Consider the following 20757-nt stretch of genomic DNA (forward strand, 5'->3'; position numbering starts at 1 on the left):
AAAAAACAATTTACACCACCACCTATATGCTGATGACATACATTTTAATCCTTCTGAATGTCATGATATAACTAAACGAATTGAAAGCTATCACTCTAAAATATCATCCTAGCTATCATCCAACATGCTCTTGCTTAACAATACTAAAAAGTATCCGTCAAAGCGTACTACCGCTTCGTTAATAAAAGCCTCAATCACTTCTCGCCCTGACTTTTGCAACTATCTTTCTTTGCCCTACCGAAATCTTTGATGAATCGACTTCAACGTCTCCAGAACACTGCTGCACGCATTCTAACACTTACTAGAAGATCCTCACACATATCTCCTATTATATATAACCTCCATTGGCTACTTATTGACTCCCTTATAAAATATAAGATCATTTTAATTTGATCCATTTGAAGCGCTACTTCTTATCTTCTTGATCTTCTTTCCTCCTACACCCCTCTTGCTTGTCTTCGTCCGGCTGATCAAAACCTACTGGTTGTTCCTAGAATATGGACAAAGGTCATTTTTGTTCTTTGCTGCTTCTCTTTGGAATTTTCTCCCTCGACATATTTATGACTTATGACATTATACACCGAGGGATCTTTGATAGGATTGTGTTACCGGCTATTTATTAGGAAGATCCTATCTTTCATATTATAAATAATTAAAGTTTAAATTCTGTCAAAATAATATTAATATTATTATATTTTAAAAATTAATTATTTTTATTCAAATCTATAATTCATCATAGTGACGAATTAAATTTAGTTATTATTATTGTTATTTTATTGTTATACATTGTTTCTTAATTCTATAATCCTAAATTCTATAAAAATGTTCTATAATGTTCATAGTTACTATGTTCTGTAGTTTAATGAATGGTAATTCATTACAATCATTCACAACTAACTGTAAACTTTGTACCATCTGCTGGTGGAAAGGAAACTGAATAATGTTATAAGAATAGTTTGGATTTCCAACATTCATACCAAAAATAATTGTTGTATTCTGTGTTGCTTTATCAGGTACTAATTCAATTCATTCATTAGGTACTGTAAAGCTCTGTCTACACTATCAACGTTTACATGACAAAAATGAGATGAGCTCATATACTGTATAGACAACACATCAAACTAGTTTTGTCAAACTAATTTGATAGTGTAGACAGAGCTTAAGTAACAAATGGAAATATTTTTAAAATAATGTATTTGTGCTGCAGTTTTTTGGGGTTTTTTTCTCGAATTTAAGTATTAAATTTGTTAGCATATTTTGTACATTATAGTAGTTTAAATAGATTGTTCATCTTTTATTGACACTTTATTTATTATACATTGGTTTCAAGACCTTTAAACCACAAGTGAATTTTATTAGTTCTGTGTACACTATCAAACTGTGTGACTAAAACATATGATGTGCCCATAGATTTGGGCACATCACTCTTTTTTGTCAAACTAGTTTGATAGTGTAGAAAGAGCTTAGCATTATAAGCATTGTTTGTTGTACTCATCTCCAGTCTGTTTTCCAACACATTAAATGAGCAAGCAAGCCGACTTTTAAACATGCAGATTTGCATACTGCTGTCAACGATGTGTGACAACCTTTTAAGCATTGATTGAGTATAGCTCACTAATTTGTGTTATAAACAAAGCTTTGCATTAAAATGAATGCAACACTAAACCAGATGGCTGTTAAGCTCTCTCATTTACATTGTAGGTTTTTAACGTAAATATGGTTGATAATTTTGATATAAATTATGCTTAATTCTGAGATAATATTGTTCAGGATGGGTTTTAGAGGGCATTTATTGATATGAAATCTATAAACAAAATTCATAAAATAAACAGTTAATAAAAAATTATCAAAATGCTTCATAAATTGTAAATAAAAAATTAGTTTTTCACTCCAAATAATAATGTTGCACGTACATAGTAGAATTTTAAAAAAACTTTCATTTTATGGTGTACCACTGTACATCTTACACATGGACCTTGCTTTCATTTTATGGTGTACCACTGTACATCTTACACATGGACCTTGCTTTCATTTTATGGTGTACCACTGTACATCTTACACATGGACCTTGCTTTCATTTTATGGTGTACCACTGTACATCTTACACATGGACCTTGCTTTCATTTTATGGTGTACCACTGTACATCTTACACATGGACCTTGCTTTCATTTTATGGTGTACCACTGTACATCTTACACATGGACCTTGCTTTCATTTTATGGTGTACCACTGTACATCTTACACATGGACCTTGCTTTCATTTTATGGTGTACCACTGTACATCTTACACATGGACCTTGCTTTCATTTTATGGTGTACCACTGTACATCTTACACATGGACCTTGCTTTCATTTTATGGTGTACCACTGTACATCTTACACATGGACCTTGTTGGGCATCTAGTCAGTCTCTTTCCTCAGTTTCCAGTTAAGCTTGAGGACAAATATAAATACCTTTACCTTTTACCTTTATAGTCAATTGGTTAAAAAGTCCAATTCAACATAAATACAGTGGCTTACAAAAGTATATTTTGATGTGACTTCTAGCAAGTTGGCAATTTGTTTAGTTGAGATGTCAGCAAAATACAAATACACATATTGGTATTACTTAATAATGAAATTAGGGTGTGGTGCAATGTTAGATGTCAGGGGCCGGATTTATCAAACTTGCTTATTTATCAATATATCTAAGCAAAAAAATTTGCTTAATTTTGTCTTAAATCTAAGACGAACAACACCCTGCCTTAAGATGAAAAATTTTGTCTTATCTCATTTCTGCAACAGAAACATTCTTTTTTGACAACGCGAGCGCGCTAGGCCAGAACATTGAACATTCGGAAAGGCTACGCTAGTGCGTTTTCCGCTGTACTACGGACGCTAAAATAATGATATCGATCTTCATAAAGATGGCCTAGAAATTGGACGAGCAAAATTAATATTTTCGGGATAGGTACGACCCATTTTACTAACTTTTAGAAACTGTATCGGCTGTCAAGGGTCGCTGTCATTGATATAAATAAATAAATTTTGATTTGATTTAAAGTTTAGAGCGAATGATTTTCGTATGTATTTCCGACTGTTGTGCTCTTTCTCTATTTCCTCAAGTAATAAAAACATACATAATTTGCTGCCCTCTAGAGTTTAATTTTGCGCATATGCAAAGTAAAATTTACCTATTTACAATTTTTCTGCTAAGACGGTTTGATAAATAAGCTTAAGTTATTTGCTTAAGCACTTCTTAAATATTTCAGCTTAAGCAAAAATATAAGCAAATATTGATAAATGCCAACCCAGGCCTTTACTGCATGTACTGTACTACTAACTACAATTTGTTGTAATTACTAATTATAAATCAAATTAGGGTGTGGTTCAATGTTACTGCAAAAGCCTTTATTACTGGGCTGTGGCAGATCATTAGTAACTAATATGAATTTATTTGTTTCAAACTCAAGTAATGCTTTGTATGCTCTGTTTATAAATTGTGCCTATACTACTGTACAACAAATTATAAATAAGTAAGGTGAGTAAGTGGCCGAGCGGTTAAGACAGTGGAACCGTAATCACGTAGCCATAACATCGGCAGGGGTTCGAGGCTCACTCACTCCATGGTTCTGGTGGTAGAACGAGTCTTCTCGGATAAGGACTATAAACCGTAGGTCCAGTGTACACAACTTGCTCGTGTGCACTTTAAAGAACCTAGTACATCTTTCGAGACGAGTAGGGGGTTACCCTGGTGTATTAGTACATCACAGCCACTGATCACCAACTGGGCCCTCTGGGAGATCAGTCTTTGACTGAAGAGGTCACCCAGTATAAAGATAAAACAAACAAAAGTATGTGATTGGTAAATTTGTGTTTTTGATATCTGGTTCCCAAACAAGATGATTTTGTTGGTGATATTTTATGATATGAATGCTCAAGAAATTTTAAATTAAAATTGCTTATTTTTTGCGGCTTTATTTAGCCTAAATATTATCTATAGGCCTTTGTTACCATCCGTGTATAGTATGTTACATTGTTATAAACGTGAAATAGCCTATAACAAATAAGTTTTTTAACTTTATTACTACAAGGTTGGGAAATTTATTTTAAAGTGTAGGCAAACATCATTTTGTGACAAGTTTCTATTAGGAAGGTAATTTCCAGGCTCAAGTTAAAGAATGATTTCAATATTTTGTATAAAAACTGTTTTTACTGAGGTAAATTGTTTTAAAAATTCAAAATTGTAAATCAAAATGTGTTCGCAGGCACTTCCAAAATGTGTTCGCACAAGGAGGTCCAATCGTAAATTATAATATTCCAATTATTTAAAATACTTTAAATTATTATTGCAACGGGAATGACACTGATTACTGTAGCACATTTCATATTTTATTTATGCCAATTGTGTATTGTTTACCCACTGCATAATTCATGTTAATATCCTGTTTTTAAACTGCATCTGAACCATATTGGTTGGTAAATGCCTAATTCTATGTGAATGGGAAAGTTCAAATGAAGAGACTGTATATCTCATTATTATAATTTTAATTATTTAACTTAATAATTCTGTGCTTAAATTTGTTTGACTGTATAATGAATAAATCTTTTATCATACTATTAATAATACAGATAGATTCAAAGAATTACTTTACCGTAATTCAGTTTTATTCTACTACAATTTTATTTTAATACAATATGGAGTGGAAGCCTAATTAAATCTGTTTGGATTCTTATTTTTTATTGAACAAATAGATGATGAAATAGATACATATAATTTTTTTTGTGGTGAAAATGGGTAATAAATTTGTTACAGTGTATACCCACTTGTTCAGACATAGGGAAATTAAGAACAAAAAATATGTTGTTGAACAAAGTGGCTGCAGATAACTTAAGAAGGAAAGGGACAAGAACTATAATTTTAATTTTCTCTGATGTAAGTTAGAATTAGCAAGTTATAAGCTTCCTAAGATAAAATTACATTTGGAACTTCTAAGAACCACGCCCCATTTTTTTAGGCGTCAATATATCGGAAACCAAAGGCTAAATTTAGTGTTGGTTTGTTGGATCATATTTCTGCGGTTTCGTCATAATCTGAGATGACTGCGCATGAACTACAGTATTCAAAATTTGGTTGATTTAGCATAGAATACCTAAATGTCAACTGAACATTTTATGCTACAGTAATACAGTATTATTATAGTTAATAAGTTAAAGGTATTATAGTTGTACAACAAATTGCAAAAGACATATTGTACTGAAAGTGAAAATTTGATTATCTGCACAATTACCTTTTGAGTAACCAATTAGCATTGATTCATCATCAAATGTGTTACATTTTGAAATCAACAGTTTCTAAGCATGCACGCATGGCAGTTTTGTTGTAGAACAGGGCTATGCAGTCAATGAGGTTGTATTACAAGTTTTTATTATGTTTTATTCTTTGGATGAAAAATGTGTAAGAATAGATTATCCATCGAATGTCACTAACAGCAAATTGACATTGACTTCAAATACACACTCTATTATACAACATTGTACTCAAAATATACATATGCCCGCAGATATTATCGTACACTAGTTAGTAGTTGATTCATAACATGTTACCTTTCCTGTACAACTAGTAAATTGACAAATCTGTAGTCTTAGTATGTCAAATTTGAAACATTTACTGTACACCCTAAAGACTTCTTTGAGATTGTTTTAAAATATTAAAGACTTGCAGGTTTTTTAATTAGCTTTTTACTTCCTGTGTATTATTGATTAGCCTTTAGTGACGGCATATTTTTTTACCTTCTTCAGCAACAGTTCAAAGGATATGCATGTTTTATGATTTTGATGAATTTTACATAATTGCTTTTACATTAAGTACGTTTCCATCTGTTGTTTCCATACATTTTAGAAAGTACATACAATATCTTTTGTTAATTTTGTATTCATTGTTTATTTAATTTTTTAACAATTTTGGCCTCTAAATTTCAGACTTGGTGTTTTGTACACTGGTCATTTAAGCCCCACGCACCCACCAAGTTTAGCGTATTTTAGGTCTTTTGTAGCTATCTAACTAGATAATCTAACCTGTTATTTTTATTATTTAACTATTAATTACACCTACTAAATACTGAATAATCTCCACGTATAGAAATAAATCAAGTAACCTTTTCTTCTTATTGTTTTTTCATTAAACCTAATAATAATACTTAAAATGTAACAATATTCAGTAGATAAAATGTGGGTTGCTGAGAGTCTTGTGATGTTGAGTATGGAGTATTCATATTCTTGATATCTGTACTATACAATCACAGCTACATTAAAACCTTTTAAAATTCTTTTTTTTTTTTTTTTTTTTTATAATTTATTTTTTAAAAAAAGAATAAATGGATAAATAAATATATGAATATATGTTATTTTTGTCTAATCAATAGAATTAATAGAAAACAACAAATTAAAGTAATTTATTTTCTTTGTCAGAGATCGCAAAAGACGCTCACGTTCAAAGACACCACCTCCAACAAATCGACGTTCTCGCTCAGGATCAACTTCACCTCGAAGGTCAAAGTAAGTTTTTGTGAAAAGCCAGAGTTTCATGTATTTTTGTATAGTTAAATGATTGGTATAATTTGTCCCCTTAAAATTGTTCCTAATGCACGCATCCATACACATCAGGTATCAGCAAAAATTGTATAGCGACGCTGCACTGCGCAACATAGATAACTTGGACGCCATTCGGCCGGACAATACACCTGGATAGTTGTGAAACATTTACACAATTTTTAAAGTAACTGAAAGATAATTAAATAGCAATTACTAATAATATTTTGTATAAAATAAATTATTATAGACACTAATTACAATCACCCGAAGTGTAAACAATATTTGTTTTTGCTAATGTCCGCTCGAATGGCATCCATGGGATTACAGGAAGCTATTGTAGCAACAGTTATCTATCTTGCGCAGAGTAGCTGCCCTATATAATCCTTGGTATCAGAATATTACCGGATTTGTATCAGGAAGGTTTTAAACTACTTTTAGATCTAACCTGGCAAAAAATGGTCTCTACATTTTTCCACTCAGGCTGTTCTTTATACAGATTGTTCCTTTTGCACATCATTCATCGGTATCAAAATTTAAAACCGCACCTGAGTGGGGGATAATGGGTATCAAAATGGAAAGGTTTTATGAATTAAATTTGGAAACAGTTTAAACTATACATAAACTTCCCTCAGGAAGTGAGGTTTGGGGTAATTCGGTATGAAAATATCTGGAATTGTACTGAGAAAGGTTTATGAACATGGTTTTATCAATAATAGTAAAGTCTTTTTTTTTTATTTTAACATTATTTATATAACCCTTCCAGCTGGACAAATTAATGCCAGTTGATTCAGGAGTCCTCTTAAATTCAATAAAATACATAAAACAGATAAATTACCAAGTACGATGAAAAAAATACATTAAATATTTATACAAGAAGTATATACTATAATCGACAGTTACAACATGTTGAACTCATCCAAAGAGCATTCAAAGAAAAACATATTATCTGGCAATTCATCACAATGTAGGAATCATACAAACAACCGACAATGTGCTGCTCAGTGAAGCGCTCATTGGGGCGGAGCAAAAGGGCCAAACTGAAGCAAACGCATCCGAATGGCAGGCTTAAAAATGTTCTGCCAAACGTATTTTTTTAATGACGTTTATCATAATTCAATAGAAATCATGTTGTAATAATTTACCTATTATTTAAAGGCACCTCAACATTGTGGTGTTTTCAGATTTTTATTATTATAATATTATTAAGCCATTTCTTAAAAATTAATACACACAGTTAAAACTGTAATTAGAACCGTCCATACTCGTTAATCGTGTCTAACACAGAGTTCTAATAATTGACTGAAAATTAATTATATCAAGTTTATATGAAAAAAAGCACTTAAAATATCCATTATGCATGCTGGAGGCTTTAATGTTGAAATCTTGCTTCATTTTATAACAAAATTATTGCATTCATCTTTGAACAATTGAATTCATTAATTTATTCAGAATCTTGTATATTAATACAACACATTATGAGTGAAAAGACAAACAATTACATGTTGCATTAAAATTTAACTTGTAAATTTTGAAGAAAGCCTCTCTATTGTTCCTTTGTTTGTTTCAATTTTATAGGATATCATAAAAATATTAATAACCCTTCAAAGAAAAACATGAAATTCAAATTGATGTTCAATATAAAATTATTTTATTACATTTATTAATAAAAATATTTGTATATGATACGCATTATTTTAAGATAGTGTGTACTTCTCCATGTAGTTAAAAATAACATTGCACACTACCAAAAACATTCTATGGTGGCAGTGCCATTCCGAGCATCTAAATGTCCATATTTCTAAACCTGAGCTTCAACCATGGTCGGACTGAGGTGGGGAGTAGGCTTATATATCATATTTATGCCGTCCAGAAGATTTTTAAAGAACGATTTCCGGACACCTAGATGTCTATATTCCTAAAAATGTTCTCGCCTCATCACTGTCCACTGTATTGAAAGCCTTGCTAATATATAAAGATTATATACAGATCCTGGTGTTGTTCTATGTAGTGCTTTTTCTTTAATTTTCGGATACTGAAAATCATGTCTATAGTTGAGTGCATGGCTCTGAATCCACATTGTGAATCAGCTTGTATAATTTTTGCTAAGATCTTGCCAGCAATGGAAAAAAGGAGACGCCTCTGTGGTTCCACAGACTCTTTGATCCCACAGACTCTTTGATCACCTTTGTTCATATTTTGAGAATGGCATCTTTAAAGTCATTTGGTATCTTCAGCATGTATGAATAAGTTTTAATAAGAAGTTTTCTTTTAATTACCAGTCCTCAATATTTAAATACTGTACCTCCACAAGTATGTCATCAGCACCAGGGGCCTTTCCTAGCATTTCTAAGCATTTCTTCTTGGTAAACTTGTTAATTTATGAAATTGTTCATATTCTTGGGGGAAAAATTGCTTTTAAATTTTACAGATTGTAAAAAAATGATAAAGTAATTGGTTTTCAGATAAGGTTCAGATTATGAAGAAAGATTGCCATTTCTAGGATTGCTAGGAATATTGTTGGCAGCTTTTAGATATGATCTTTAATCAAATATTATAATATAAATCATGTTTTATGCTGGTGTTTGTAATAATACTGGTAATAATGACCAGTACTATATTAGCAAGTCTTGTATGTATCATGTTTAAATCCTGTAAACCACATTATCATGAACGCAAAACGTCTTGCGACGTAAGGCGCTAAACAAAACACCTCCAATCAAAGCGATTATTGGCCAAGTGTGCATAGGTTTATTTATTTTTCTTTTCATATCATTCTTAATGTCGTGGTTCAAAACAAAAAAAGGAGAATACACTTTGATGCTTTCCTTCTATCCGATTTATTAGTTTCGTATTGTACTCCTGCATCAAATCATTATATAAATCATTTCAAGTACAAGAATTCAAGTCCTGCAAAATATGAATAAACAAATAACAACCACTGTATCTAACAGTCAATTATATCAATAAGTAAATAATTCACCAGTCCAACAACAAACAATCACAATATAATAGTACCTTAAGTTATACAACACCAAACGTATGACACAGCATCAAGTCGTGATAACAACTCCTGACTATAATACCTCTGAATCTAAGATAAATATTGTAAATGCAAGTTTCATTAATCGTAAGCATGATTATAGTTACCATATGGTAAATCAGTTGCTTATATATATTATATACAAGTGCAAGAAAACAAAACTAAAAAAAATAAAACAAACAACTATAATGCATAACTATGTATTAATAATTGTTATATTTTCTTTTAAAAGATGCTAATACTTATTAATAAATCTTAAGTAGAGTATTGTACACTTTATAATTAATTTTTTTGCAGGCATAAAAAAGATAAGAAGGGTAAGGACAGAGAACGCGAAACTGATAGAAGTCGTGACAGAGATTCTTCCCGTAATAAAAAGCACAAACGAGATCGTGAACGTGACCGCAAAGATCGTGATCGTGATGATCGTAAGGACAGAGAATCTGATCGGGATAGAAAGAAAGATGTTAAAGTAAAACGTGACTATGATGAAGAAGAACAGGGATATGACAAAGATGCTGAGAAAAGGGAGAAGAAGAGTACAAGTCACCGCCATGATAGTTCCAGTGAACAGAAAGTAGAACATATCGTGAAAGATGAACTGGAAAAGGCTGTAACAGCGAGTGATGCAAATGTCCAAGAAATGGATATGGATGTTGATACTGATTAGACAAAGGTGAAAACACTCTTATTTAGGCCCATTGCCCCCTGGACCTCCTCTCTGTTTTAGAACAAGCCCATTGCCAATCAGAATAGTATTATAGTCATAATTACATAAATAAGGACAAATGTAACCTTTGATCCAATGATGTAATGCAATCATTCTTTATAGTTTGGAAAGTACAATTGTTATTATGTTATATATATAAATACTATGTGGTACCATTTAAAATCAACTTGCATTCCAAGTTGCTCTATAACATTTTTCTTTTATATAAATATTAATTTGTTAATCAAGGATCAATTAATGAAGGATGGATGTGATTTTCACAAAAAAATGCATTTTTTTTTCAGGAAGAAATTAGCAAAGAATATGAATTTGTACAACCTGCCTATTCCCTTTTATACATTTATTTGTTTTGTAGACATTAGTTATTCTGTGTGTTTATCCATATCCATAAACTTGTTTTTAAATAAGTAAGTTTGTCGCATCTAAAGGTAATGAATATCTCCGATAATCAGTGTATAACATTAGTACAAGCATCGTCGTTATATTTTGTCAGGTTTTTAAGAAATAAAGTGTTCGTAGTTGTCAAACATAAAATTGATGTGATCATTTTTTACGAAGATATAGTATATTCTGTGCATTAATAGGGGTAGTAAATTGATGCTGGAAGCGTATTCCATGGTTACTTATGGGTCTCATGATTCTTAATAGTTCTTTCGTTAGATGCACTTGGGATATCAATGACAGTACAATATTCATTCATTAAGGATTTACTCTTAAAAGAAATAAATTGGTGAATTTCGGTGTTTGGAGGATTATGACATACACTTGATGAACAGGAAAATTATAGGTTTACTTTCAAAGAAGAAGTGCGTAAAGTAATGTTGTAGCCTATACTAAATGTGAATACTGTGCCACGGTACAATTAATAAAAAATATTAACAGATTTGACAGTTAATTAATGCACACAAATTATTTTGCAAACATTTGACATCGGCAGGTCATGGAGATTTTTCTTAAATTTAGTTCACAAAGAGTCCATAAGCTAAAACTATCGGTTCGCTTAAATGAAAAACACGTTTTTGCGCAATATTTTAAACGTCAATATTTCCTTATTTATGGCTCCATTTTAGCAAATAAGGTATCACTGGATAGCAAATCAGAAAGGGAATCAATAAACCCAATTTATTTACAATGCTGCCAACTGTTTTCCCTTGTCTTTTTTTGCCTACCACAAAACCGTAACTATACTATTCATCAAAATGTATTATCACGTATGAAAAACAAAACATACGAAATCAGAACTTGCTGTACTTAAGCAAGCGCAAGACAAAGAGATCACATCAAATTTTATTTGTAAGTTAGTGGCATTGAGGGTTTTTGGCATTTTAAGTTTTTAGTCACGTGGAAGCGACTCTATAGTTCACTATGTCGGTCGGTCGGTCTGTCTGTCTGTCTGTCGGTCTGTCTGTCTGTCTGTCGGTCCGGTATCACTATGCGTTTTATCGCTTTCTGACCTTATCTTGATATCAGTTTAATCTAGCTAGGTCAATTTTTCACAGTATATTCCTTATGGCCAGGAATCAATGTGGTTATGTTTTCACGGTGCGCAATAAAAAATTACGCGGTCTACGCACGATTTAACGAAATCACGTTTGTAATCATATCTTCACAACCATGAATCACAATTAAATAAAATTTGGTACTCATAAATTTCAGGGCATAAATCATCATATGGCAATACAATTACGTGCGTAGCGCATGTAACGCATGCGTACGCGCGCTTAACATTTTCAAAATTTATTTTCGATGAAATAAGAGTACATTTCAGGCAATTTTAAGCGTTTACAAAATTGCCATGAGTGCGCATATTTTTGCGCGCGCACTGCGCGTTAAATGTTATTGCGCACTCTTTTTGCCCGATTTCTGTTTTCTTGACTTACCTTTCAACTCGAAATTACGTTATACGAGCACGTCGAAAGTGACAGGCTACGCACGTGTAAATTAAAAAAAAATAAATGTTTTTAAACATTTCAACATTTTTAAACATATTCAGTAATTTCGGTCAGTATAGTTCACTATGTCGATCGGTCGGTCGGTCTGTCTGTCTGTCGGTCTGTCTGTCTGTCTGTCGGTCCGGTATCACTATGCATTGTAGCACGCGACTTAATGGCTGTTGGCCTTGTTATTAATCAGCATCAGTATTCGAAATGTTAATCTGATGACATCGCATCTGACTGCCTCATGCTATAAACATCTAGTTGCCACAAAAGACCGCATTCTTAAAGAGCCACCAAATCCTGAACAAACTTGGAACGAGATTGATGTGAAATCTGTGCCTCGTGCTGTTTTTGGGTGGAAATTATTGATGCAGAAGTTTGTTGCTGCTGCTTTGTTAACGCTATCACTGTCTTACCGGCAAGTACAGTATATCTTTCTTCATTCCAGTGGCATCCGACAGATTTGTCTTAGGAGCAACAGATGACAGCTCAAAATGTAGAGTATTATCGTTAGATCAATTATTATTATTACAAAACTTAGGCTAGTAGAAGCTGGCCCTTTGTAGACCCCTAGCCCTACTTACTACTAGGCCTAGGTCCATTAAGCCTTGTAGAAAGAAAGACTATGCTATTGTTTCGTTTTTGACACCCACGCCTTTGATAAAACCCCTATGGTGAACAGTAAAACCCTCATAATGGTCAAATAAAGCATCTGTTATGGACAGAATTCAACCCCGCCCTGTGGTTTGGGTGCTGACATCGATTCGAGACGCGTTTTGAAATATTCTGCAAAAATCTTTAAAGCCTTTTTTCTGAGAATGTATGTTCATATCTTGTAGCCTTCTCTAGCACATTTGCAGTGTATTATGATAATTCGTGTCGTACATAGTTAAAATAATGTTACAATATTGTCACTATCAGTGATGTTTATATTTCCTAATTTATATTCTTCAGTTTCACAAAATTAGTCACGTGATGATGAAAGGAGATTATATCGGGATTTGCTGATCAAGGACAAGATTACGGTTGCTTCCGAATTGATTGATGAATTGTAAACGTGCTCCATTTAAGGTCATAAGTTCACCATTCTTTATCACTGAGATTTTCAGTTTGGAAAATGTAAATTAGGATGGTGGCATTTCTAATGACAAATTTATGACAATGAGTTTATTAGGTAAAAAATCGTAATTTTAGAATTGTAATTTTTGTTAAATTTTAATTTCGTTTCATTTGATTTTATTAAAAGCTGAATTATGATGCTTATAAATATAAAACAACCAAACTGATAAAATGCGAAATGCTTCACCGTTCTGGATTCTGCGGATCCCGCCTTTAAACTTAAGACCAACGTTCATTGAACAAACATATCTATAACCATGGAGTAGGCCTAATGATTGTTTGTTGTCCGCTTACCTCGTTATTATCATGCTAATCACTGCCTCATTTAAATACAACCTGTGTTATTGGTATATAAGTACTCTAGAATTAAGTTCTGAGGATGAGAATAGTATTCGCGAAACCTATTCATCAAATGCCTCCCAATATTGATTTTAACTCGAAAGTTTCGGGGTATCATACATGATTATCAAACTAATAAAGTAAATAAACCACCGAATTTTGTAGCAAATGAGTTCTTTCTACATGTTGCTGTTCTTTTTATATAAGGTTTATTTGATGTTTTCAATAAAAAAAAAATTTCAAAAAAGGATAAAGGAAGGGAAAATAGTCAATATAGTCTATATATTATGAAATGTATCTATATATAAATTTACGTAAGGGCAAAAATCGGTAAATCGCGCCTTACTTCTAGAATTTTTACTCGATGGTATATAAAGTTGGTTCGTACTTTCGGTACTGATTTTAACCACCTGATGTAACCCTGTTTACTAATTAAATTGAGTTAGATAATTAGTTATTGACGATTAAAACGAATTTAGGTTCAACGATTTGCCCCAAATAGGGGTGTTTTCCGATCGTGGTATACACTGTCTAATGGATGTCCATCTTGAAAAATACCCGCCACAAAAATGCGAGGAGGCTTCGCATTTTCCTATCTCCTCCTACGATAATTGTTTTTAATAGCTGAAAACCGGTTGAACAGTTCGAGTACAGCATCATAATGTTGAAGACAGGCCGATTTTCTTTAAAAAATACTATTTTGATACATTTAATATACGTTTTTACAAATGTATTGATTTGTGATGAATGGAACATTCCAAATTATTTGGTTTAACCATACAGGTATAGATTTAGATTTATGGGCCCCCTTGGAGAATAAACATAAATAGTATTGCAATGCTGTACAATACTGTTAAGGTATTAACCACTTTTGATCGCAATTTGAATCGCAAATGTCTTACTGTGAGTGTTGGTACTGTTAGATGTAATATAAAAATATATACAAATAAACTTTATTACTGTGAGTGTGGGTAGGCCCTACTGTTAGATTATAAACATATAATATACAAATAAACATTCCAAATTATTTGGTTTAACCATAGAGGTATAGATTTAGATTTATGGGCGGGCCCCCTTGGAGAATAAACATAAATAGTATTGCAATGCTGTACAATACTGTTAAGGTATTAACCACTTTTGATCGCAATTTGAATCGCAAATTTCTTACTGTGAGTGTTGGTACTGTTAGATGTAATATAAAAATATATACAAATAAACTTTATTATTGTGAGTGGTAGGCCCTACTGTTAGATTATAAACATATAATATACAAATAAACATTCCAAATTATTTGGTTTAACCATAGAGGTATAGATTTAGATTTATGGGCCCCCTTGGAGAATAAACATAAATAGTATTGCAATGCTGTACAATACTGTTAAGGTATTAACCACTTTTGATCGCAATTTGAATCGCAAATTTCTTACTGTGAGTGTTGGTACTGTTAGATGTAATATAAAAATATATACAAATAAACTTTATTACTGTGACTGGTAGGCCCTACTGTTAGATTATAAACATATAATATACAAATAAATAAACGTTATTACTGACAGTTGCTTCTCAACGTTTGTATTAATTAATAATTTAAAAATATATAAACGTCGTAGTGGTGTATCGTAACACATGTACTTTACTATTTCAATCGACTATGACAGTGACAGTTCTAACAAAATACCGTATTAAATCGCAAATGTTTTACTGTATTTAGTGGTATATTATTTATAGGCCTATAAAACATTAAAAACAATATTTCGTTACTGAGTGGATAAGAATATATTTTAAAATGTTTCCTCTTTGTACCGATCTTCTTCCCCCATCCCTCAACCCTTAATGTTACATACAAAACACAAATTGGGTTTTTTTAAATGAGTCCAAATAAAAAAATTTGACTCATTTTGTTTCTCTCTCGGAAGTAATTCCCAGGGTGCTAATTTTGGTTGACTACATAAATCATTGTGTATATTTATTCGTTTCTGTAAACGACAATGTATTATAGTCCTGCGGTACTTACATTTGAAATCTCCATTTTTTTCTCGCTGGAAATACTGTGTATTCGAGAACCATCTGTGGGCACGACCTAGATGGTACGCGAGCGAAGCGAGCGTGCCATCTAGTTATTTGAAATTCGTACTTTCTTTTTTAATACCTTATTCATTTGTTTTATTGTTATTGCTTGAAAGAATTAAAGAAAATAAATGTTTACGGTGATTGATTGATTGATTGATTGATTGAATTAACAATTATTTGATTTATTTATACCCAGCACTTTCACACTCAAAATAAACGGGTTGTTTAAGGGTTAAAAAGAAGAAACAGTATATTAATCATATTCCTTACGCAATTGACTTGTTCTTGATGTTATTGATACGGCGAAAGGTCTCCAAAAATTGATTAGTTAATTTGAACTCTATTGTGATACCTGGAAACTTACTGTGAATACTAAACAATTAAAAATTTATGTTTTAAAAAATGTAATGGTAGAGCTTGAAATTGAAAAGGGGAGATGCAATTAAATTAAGCAATTAAATTAGCTTTAGATCGTTTTTATTTTGATTATTTAATGGGAAAATGTCTACAAGACGTAAAATAGTTGGAAAAAAATAGGCTAGATCTGTTCCAGTTGCCTGTCGAAGTTTCGTAATGGTATCGCTGCCTTTCTAGCCTAACTAGCAATAGGCCTATCAGTATATCAATATAACGTCAGAGTAGGGCAAAACATCTGACCAAATAATGAATGTTTATATTCGTGGAGTGGTACAAATGTCATTCGGTGAATGATGAAAGGCTATATTTCAACTTGGCTTTGCCTCGTATAACCTTTCATCATTCACCTCATGGTATTATTTGTACAATTCCACTTATAAACATTCATTATTTGTACAATATTTTAAAAATAATATAGTATGTTTGCCTAATTCCAAGTATGATTTTAATGTTTTGGTTCTGAATTTGAGAACTTGCACTTGTTAGGCATATTCTATCAATTTAGTAAATGTTATTTGGTTCCACTGGATAGGTTAAGTAAGGGTACCTGTATGTAGTTGTTTCATCTCTCAATTCCTATTAGACAATGTCAAAAAATAGCAATAATATTGTTTATAAGAGTCGTATTTTTGTGGATACATATTGTTCTGTAAGACATTTGACCGGTAACTCTATACCATACTGTTTTTAACTTTTTTTTAGTTTTTTTCCAAGTTTGCGTCATCTCACAATTCTATTACTAGTCCTACATTCAACGTAAGTATGCGATCCATCTTGTATGTACTTTCAGTAAGGTTATGTAGACCAAAAAAACGTTGAGGTTAATGACTGATTGAGAATGAATATATACAAGACCATGTTTGTATTTTGTAGAACATAGTTGATCGTCGAATATTTAGAGAAAACCCAAGTTGGAAATTAGTTGACTCACATGAGTTCTGTGGTACACGGATAACCGTAAGCGAGCAGATGTTCTTGGGACCTGTTCAAGGCGCTTGATCCCTTGATCGCTTGATGTGAATTCCGTATTTCGCCATCATGGGCCTATCTCCAATTGTGGTAGCTAGGCTTAACAGCATATAGGTAAACACAGGAAATTAAACAAAACATAATAATTTGCTATAATTCAGCAGTTGTTTTTGTAATGTGCATAGTGAGATTACTGTATACAACATTCTATTTTTAATGAAACACACAAAGTTTCTGAAACGTGTTCAGGGAAATTAGAAAGATCCCTTCCCGCTTCAAATGTGTTCATTCAATGCGATGAAGGTTATATGCATCATTACACGGCTCTAGACATGAGATTTGATGAAATATTTGCACGTTTGAAGATAAACAAGAAATATTTCATACAAAAAACGCCGACTTTTTGACGTAAAAGTTTTAAATAATGTCTATTATCTATTTATTAATTTAAGAAACAGTGATTTTTAATCAATTACTTAAAAAATAAATAATAAATCAAATCAGTAGTAGCCATTTTGTGTAACGATAAATAATATTGTCTGAAATGCCGTATTTAATTATAAAATAGGACCTATCAAGTATAAATACATAAAATTGGATTGGATTCTGGTTTCCTTCTGTAGTTGATTTATATCAACCATTTGATTTTTATTTCAGAGTCAAAGTCCGTAGCCTATGTCAAATAATCCTAAAACTAAACTATATAGGCCTTGTACTGTATTTTTCATATTCGGTAGTAGTGAAGTGACCCACATCCCAACATTCCAGTAAACAAAATGTCTAAACTCACTATTCAAACAATTCTTATACTATAGGCCTACACAGCATTCGCCAACAATATTTACCATAGAGGGAGGATGGTTTGACCCCATTATTTAATGATAAATTGTGTTGACAGCCAAACGAAAACATTGATTATTCAACAGGTCTTACTATGACTATTGTCTGCATACATCTTATAGACTCTCTTCGGCCAGACGTGCTTTGGAGTTTACGCATGCCCATGCGCAATTTTTCAGACTTCGTAAACTAGTATAAGCTTTCACGTGATACAGTTTCCTAATGTATCCGTCCTCTTGAATATAACTGTGCGGCGCGAAACACATTTTTATTTCAACTAAAAATGTCTATACATTTTGTTGAGTTATTTATGCCTAGTCCTCGTATGTGTGTATTTGGCAATGCCTTAAATTTAAATAGACATAATTGTTTTCATCATGCATGGAATGGTCCCAAGATGATGTTTCAAGAGAGTGTCGCCACTCAATTTTCATGACAGCGCCCCCTCTTTAAATTGCGTTTGAAGTAATACTGAAAATTAGAAGTTAATGGATTTTGTACTGAAAATGCTTTTTATATGACAGTGAAGTGACCTTTAAAAAATGACGGGGATTTTTATAGGCCTACTGAATTTTCATTTAAAATAATTTTGTAATGAAAATACGGTTAATGCGACAGTGAAATGATGTTTTACATAAATTTTGTACTGAAAAAATCATTATCATCGTCGTCGTTGTCGTCGTCATCAACAGCAAGAACAACATTTGCTTACCATCGAATATGTGTTCCTAATGTATCATAATTTCCTTGTTGTTGGCAGTCAAATATAAGTACTGATCAATTAGAAGAGATTAACATTTTGTTTGTAAATTAAGGTTGTTATACCGGGAGTGACTAAGGGCGTTCATGATTATTACGCATCATGTCACTTAATCCACTGTTACCATAGAAACCATTGTATCTGTAGAGTCCACAACCGTTATCTTTTAAATAATTGAATTAACAATTAACAATAATGCAGCTGTTTTAATTTGTAAGTTTAAAAAAAATGAAAGAAATATGGAAAGATGATTCTGGTGAGAATGGTGTTCATTGAATATGAATGAGTATGAACCGAGTAATTGTGTTGTGGAATAAAACCACACATAGACAATTTATTTAGCGTTTGCTTAGGGCGCTAGTTCGTAGTACAGTTTGCGCGTGATTATTTTTCTGTAAAAGATTTTAAAAAAATACTATAGTCTATCAATCGTTTAAGTTTATTTATTATACCTATATAGGGTTAATTACAATCATTAGATTGTTCATACCAGATAATTCACGATTTTAGAAATGGTAAAAGCATAATTATTCCTCCCATGTTGTGGAGATAGTCATCATCATTCATGTTTATTCAAAATGTTTCCCTTATGCTTTACTGTAGGCCTACGCTTCAAAGCGAACTGCTAATATATAGATATATCATTCCCACCATTATCCTGTACTTAATAATAATTAAAAGTATCGTTGACACAATTATTGAAAGATAATCATTTTGAATTTTACGATAATATATTCAGATTAATTAATTAATTAATTAAACATGTTTTTTTTTATAAATATTGATAAAATAAAAATATAAAATCATATATATATATAAATGTGTTTATTATATAAAAGTATCTCTTCGGAGATCCCGCCTCGTGAATAAAAATACTGAAAGATGAGGTCGTATCAATTTGATCTCTGGTGCGCCTGCGTACAACTGAGGACTAGTGCTGTTCCGCCGTACCACCACGCCGAGAATGTTAAAGAGTCGCTATCCAATCGAGTTTGAACAATACCATGAAAGCCCCAATGGTCTAATGGTTAGAACTTTTTCTCATTCTCACAGATTTCCTCATCTTTATCGTTTCAAATTAATTAATTAAATTTCAGTATATCACCGGGGGGTTTCGAATTAATGTTCATTGCCTAATATATATATAAATATTAAATAATGATCAATGTAATATTTCTGTTTTGTTTTCTTTGTATTAGCAGCAATATGAGAAAGGTTGACCCGAAACCACCTGGATAAAATAGAAAATTATACGAAAAGAAAATAATCAGCCTATGCACACTCTGGCCAATAATCGCTCTGGTTGGAAAACTTTTTATTAAAAAGGTATCCAGAAATGCACCAATGATTGCTTATGAGTTCACACTCTAATAACATCAAGACTGGATTGTTGCTGATGCAATCCTCTATGGTATTCCTGTCAATTGATTGGAGAAGCTCCAATTATGTTGAACACGGCAGCTCGTCTAGTTTCAAGTATCTCGAGACAAGAAAACGAATGTTTGCACTGGTTTTTGACAGACGCATCATTTTTTAGATTATGCTTTTAGGCGCTGAAAAAAAGGCTTAACCATTATATAAGTTGCGTTCACTAAGGAATAAAACTTTGCTATCAATTCCAACATCACTGCTCAAGACACATGTTGATAGAACCTTCTGTATTTTGCGGCCCCAAGTTAAAGTCAGTACCATCTAGCATTTAAGAAACAACCTCCATTTCAACAGAAAATGAAAATGCTATCTAGCTCCGCCTTTTTTGTTAGTTTTGTATATAATGTTAGACAGGATAGTTAGATGCTCACAACGTTATGACACTTAAATTTAGATTAAAGAGATAATTGGAGAAAATGACAATGCTGATGATGATAATGATGCTGCTAAGGATGATAATGATGATGAAATATCAATATTATTGTGAGTGACGGTGAGTGGCCGAGCGGTTAAGACAGTGGAACCGTAATT

At 32.2% G+C, this 20757-nt stretch overlaps 1 protein-coding gene across 3 annotated transcripts in view; it reads left to right on the plus strand.

The window, feature by feature from the left end:
- Nucleotides 1–14000, plus strand: part of LOC140052740 (uncharacterized) — a 34655-nt gene extending 20655 nt beyond the window's left edge. Inside the window, exons 9-11 of one of the 3 annotated variants that reach the window (XM_072098441.1) lie at nucleotides 6452–6538; nucleotides 9912–10290; nucleotides 13236–14000. In XM_072098441.1, the coding sequence (XP_071954542.1) occupies nucleotides 6452–6538; nucleotides 9912–10284 (460 nt within the window). In that variant the 3' untranslated portion in view covers nucleotides 10285–10290; nucleotides 13236–14000. Of the gene's footprint in view, nucleotides 1–6451; nucleotides 6539–9911; nucleotides 11692–13235 lie in introns of those variants that run through there. The other 2 variants (XM_072098440.1, XM_072098439.1) reach the window with 2 other exon arrangements.
- Nucleotides 14001–20757: the final 6757 nt, after the last annotated feature.

The sequence above is a fragment of the Antedon mediterranea genome, chromosome 6 (assembly GCF_964355755.1).
Source record: "Antedon mediterranea chromosome 6, ecAntMedi1.1, whole genome shotgun sequence".
NCBI lineage: Eukaryota > Metazoa > Echinodermata > Crinoidea > Comatulida > Antedonidae > Antedon > Antedon mediterranea.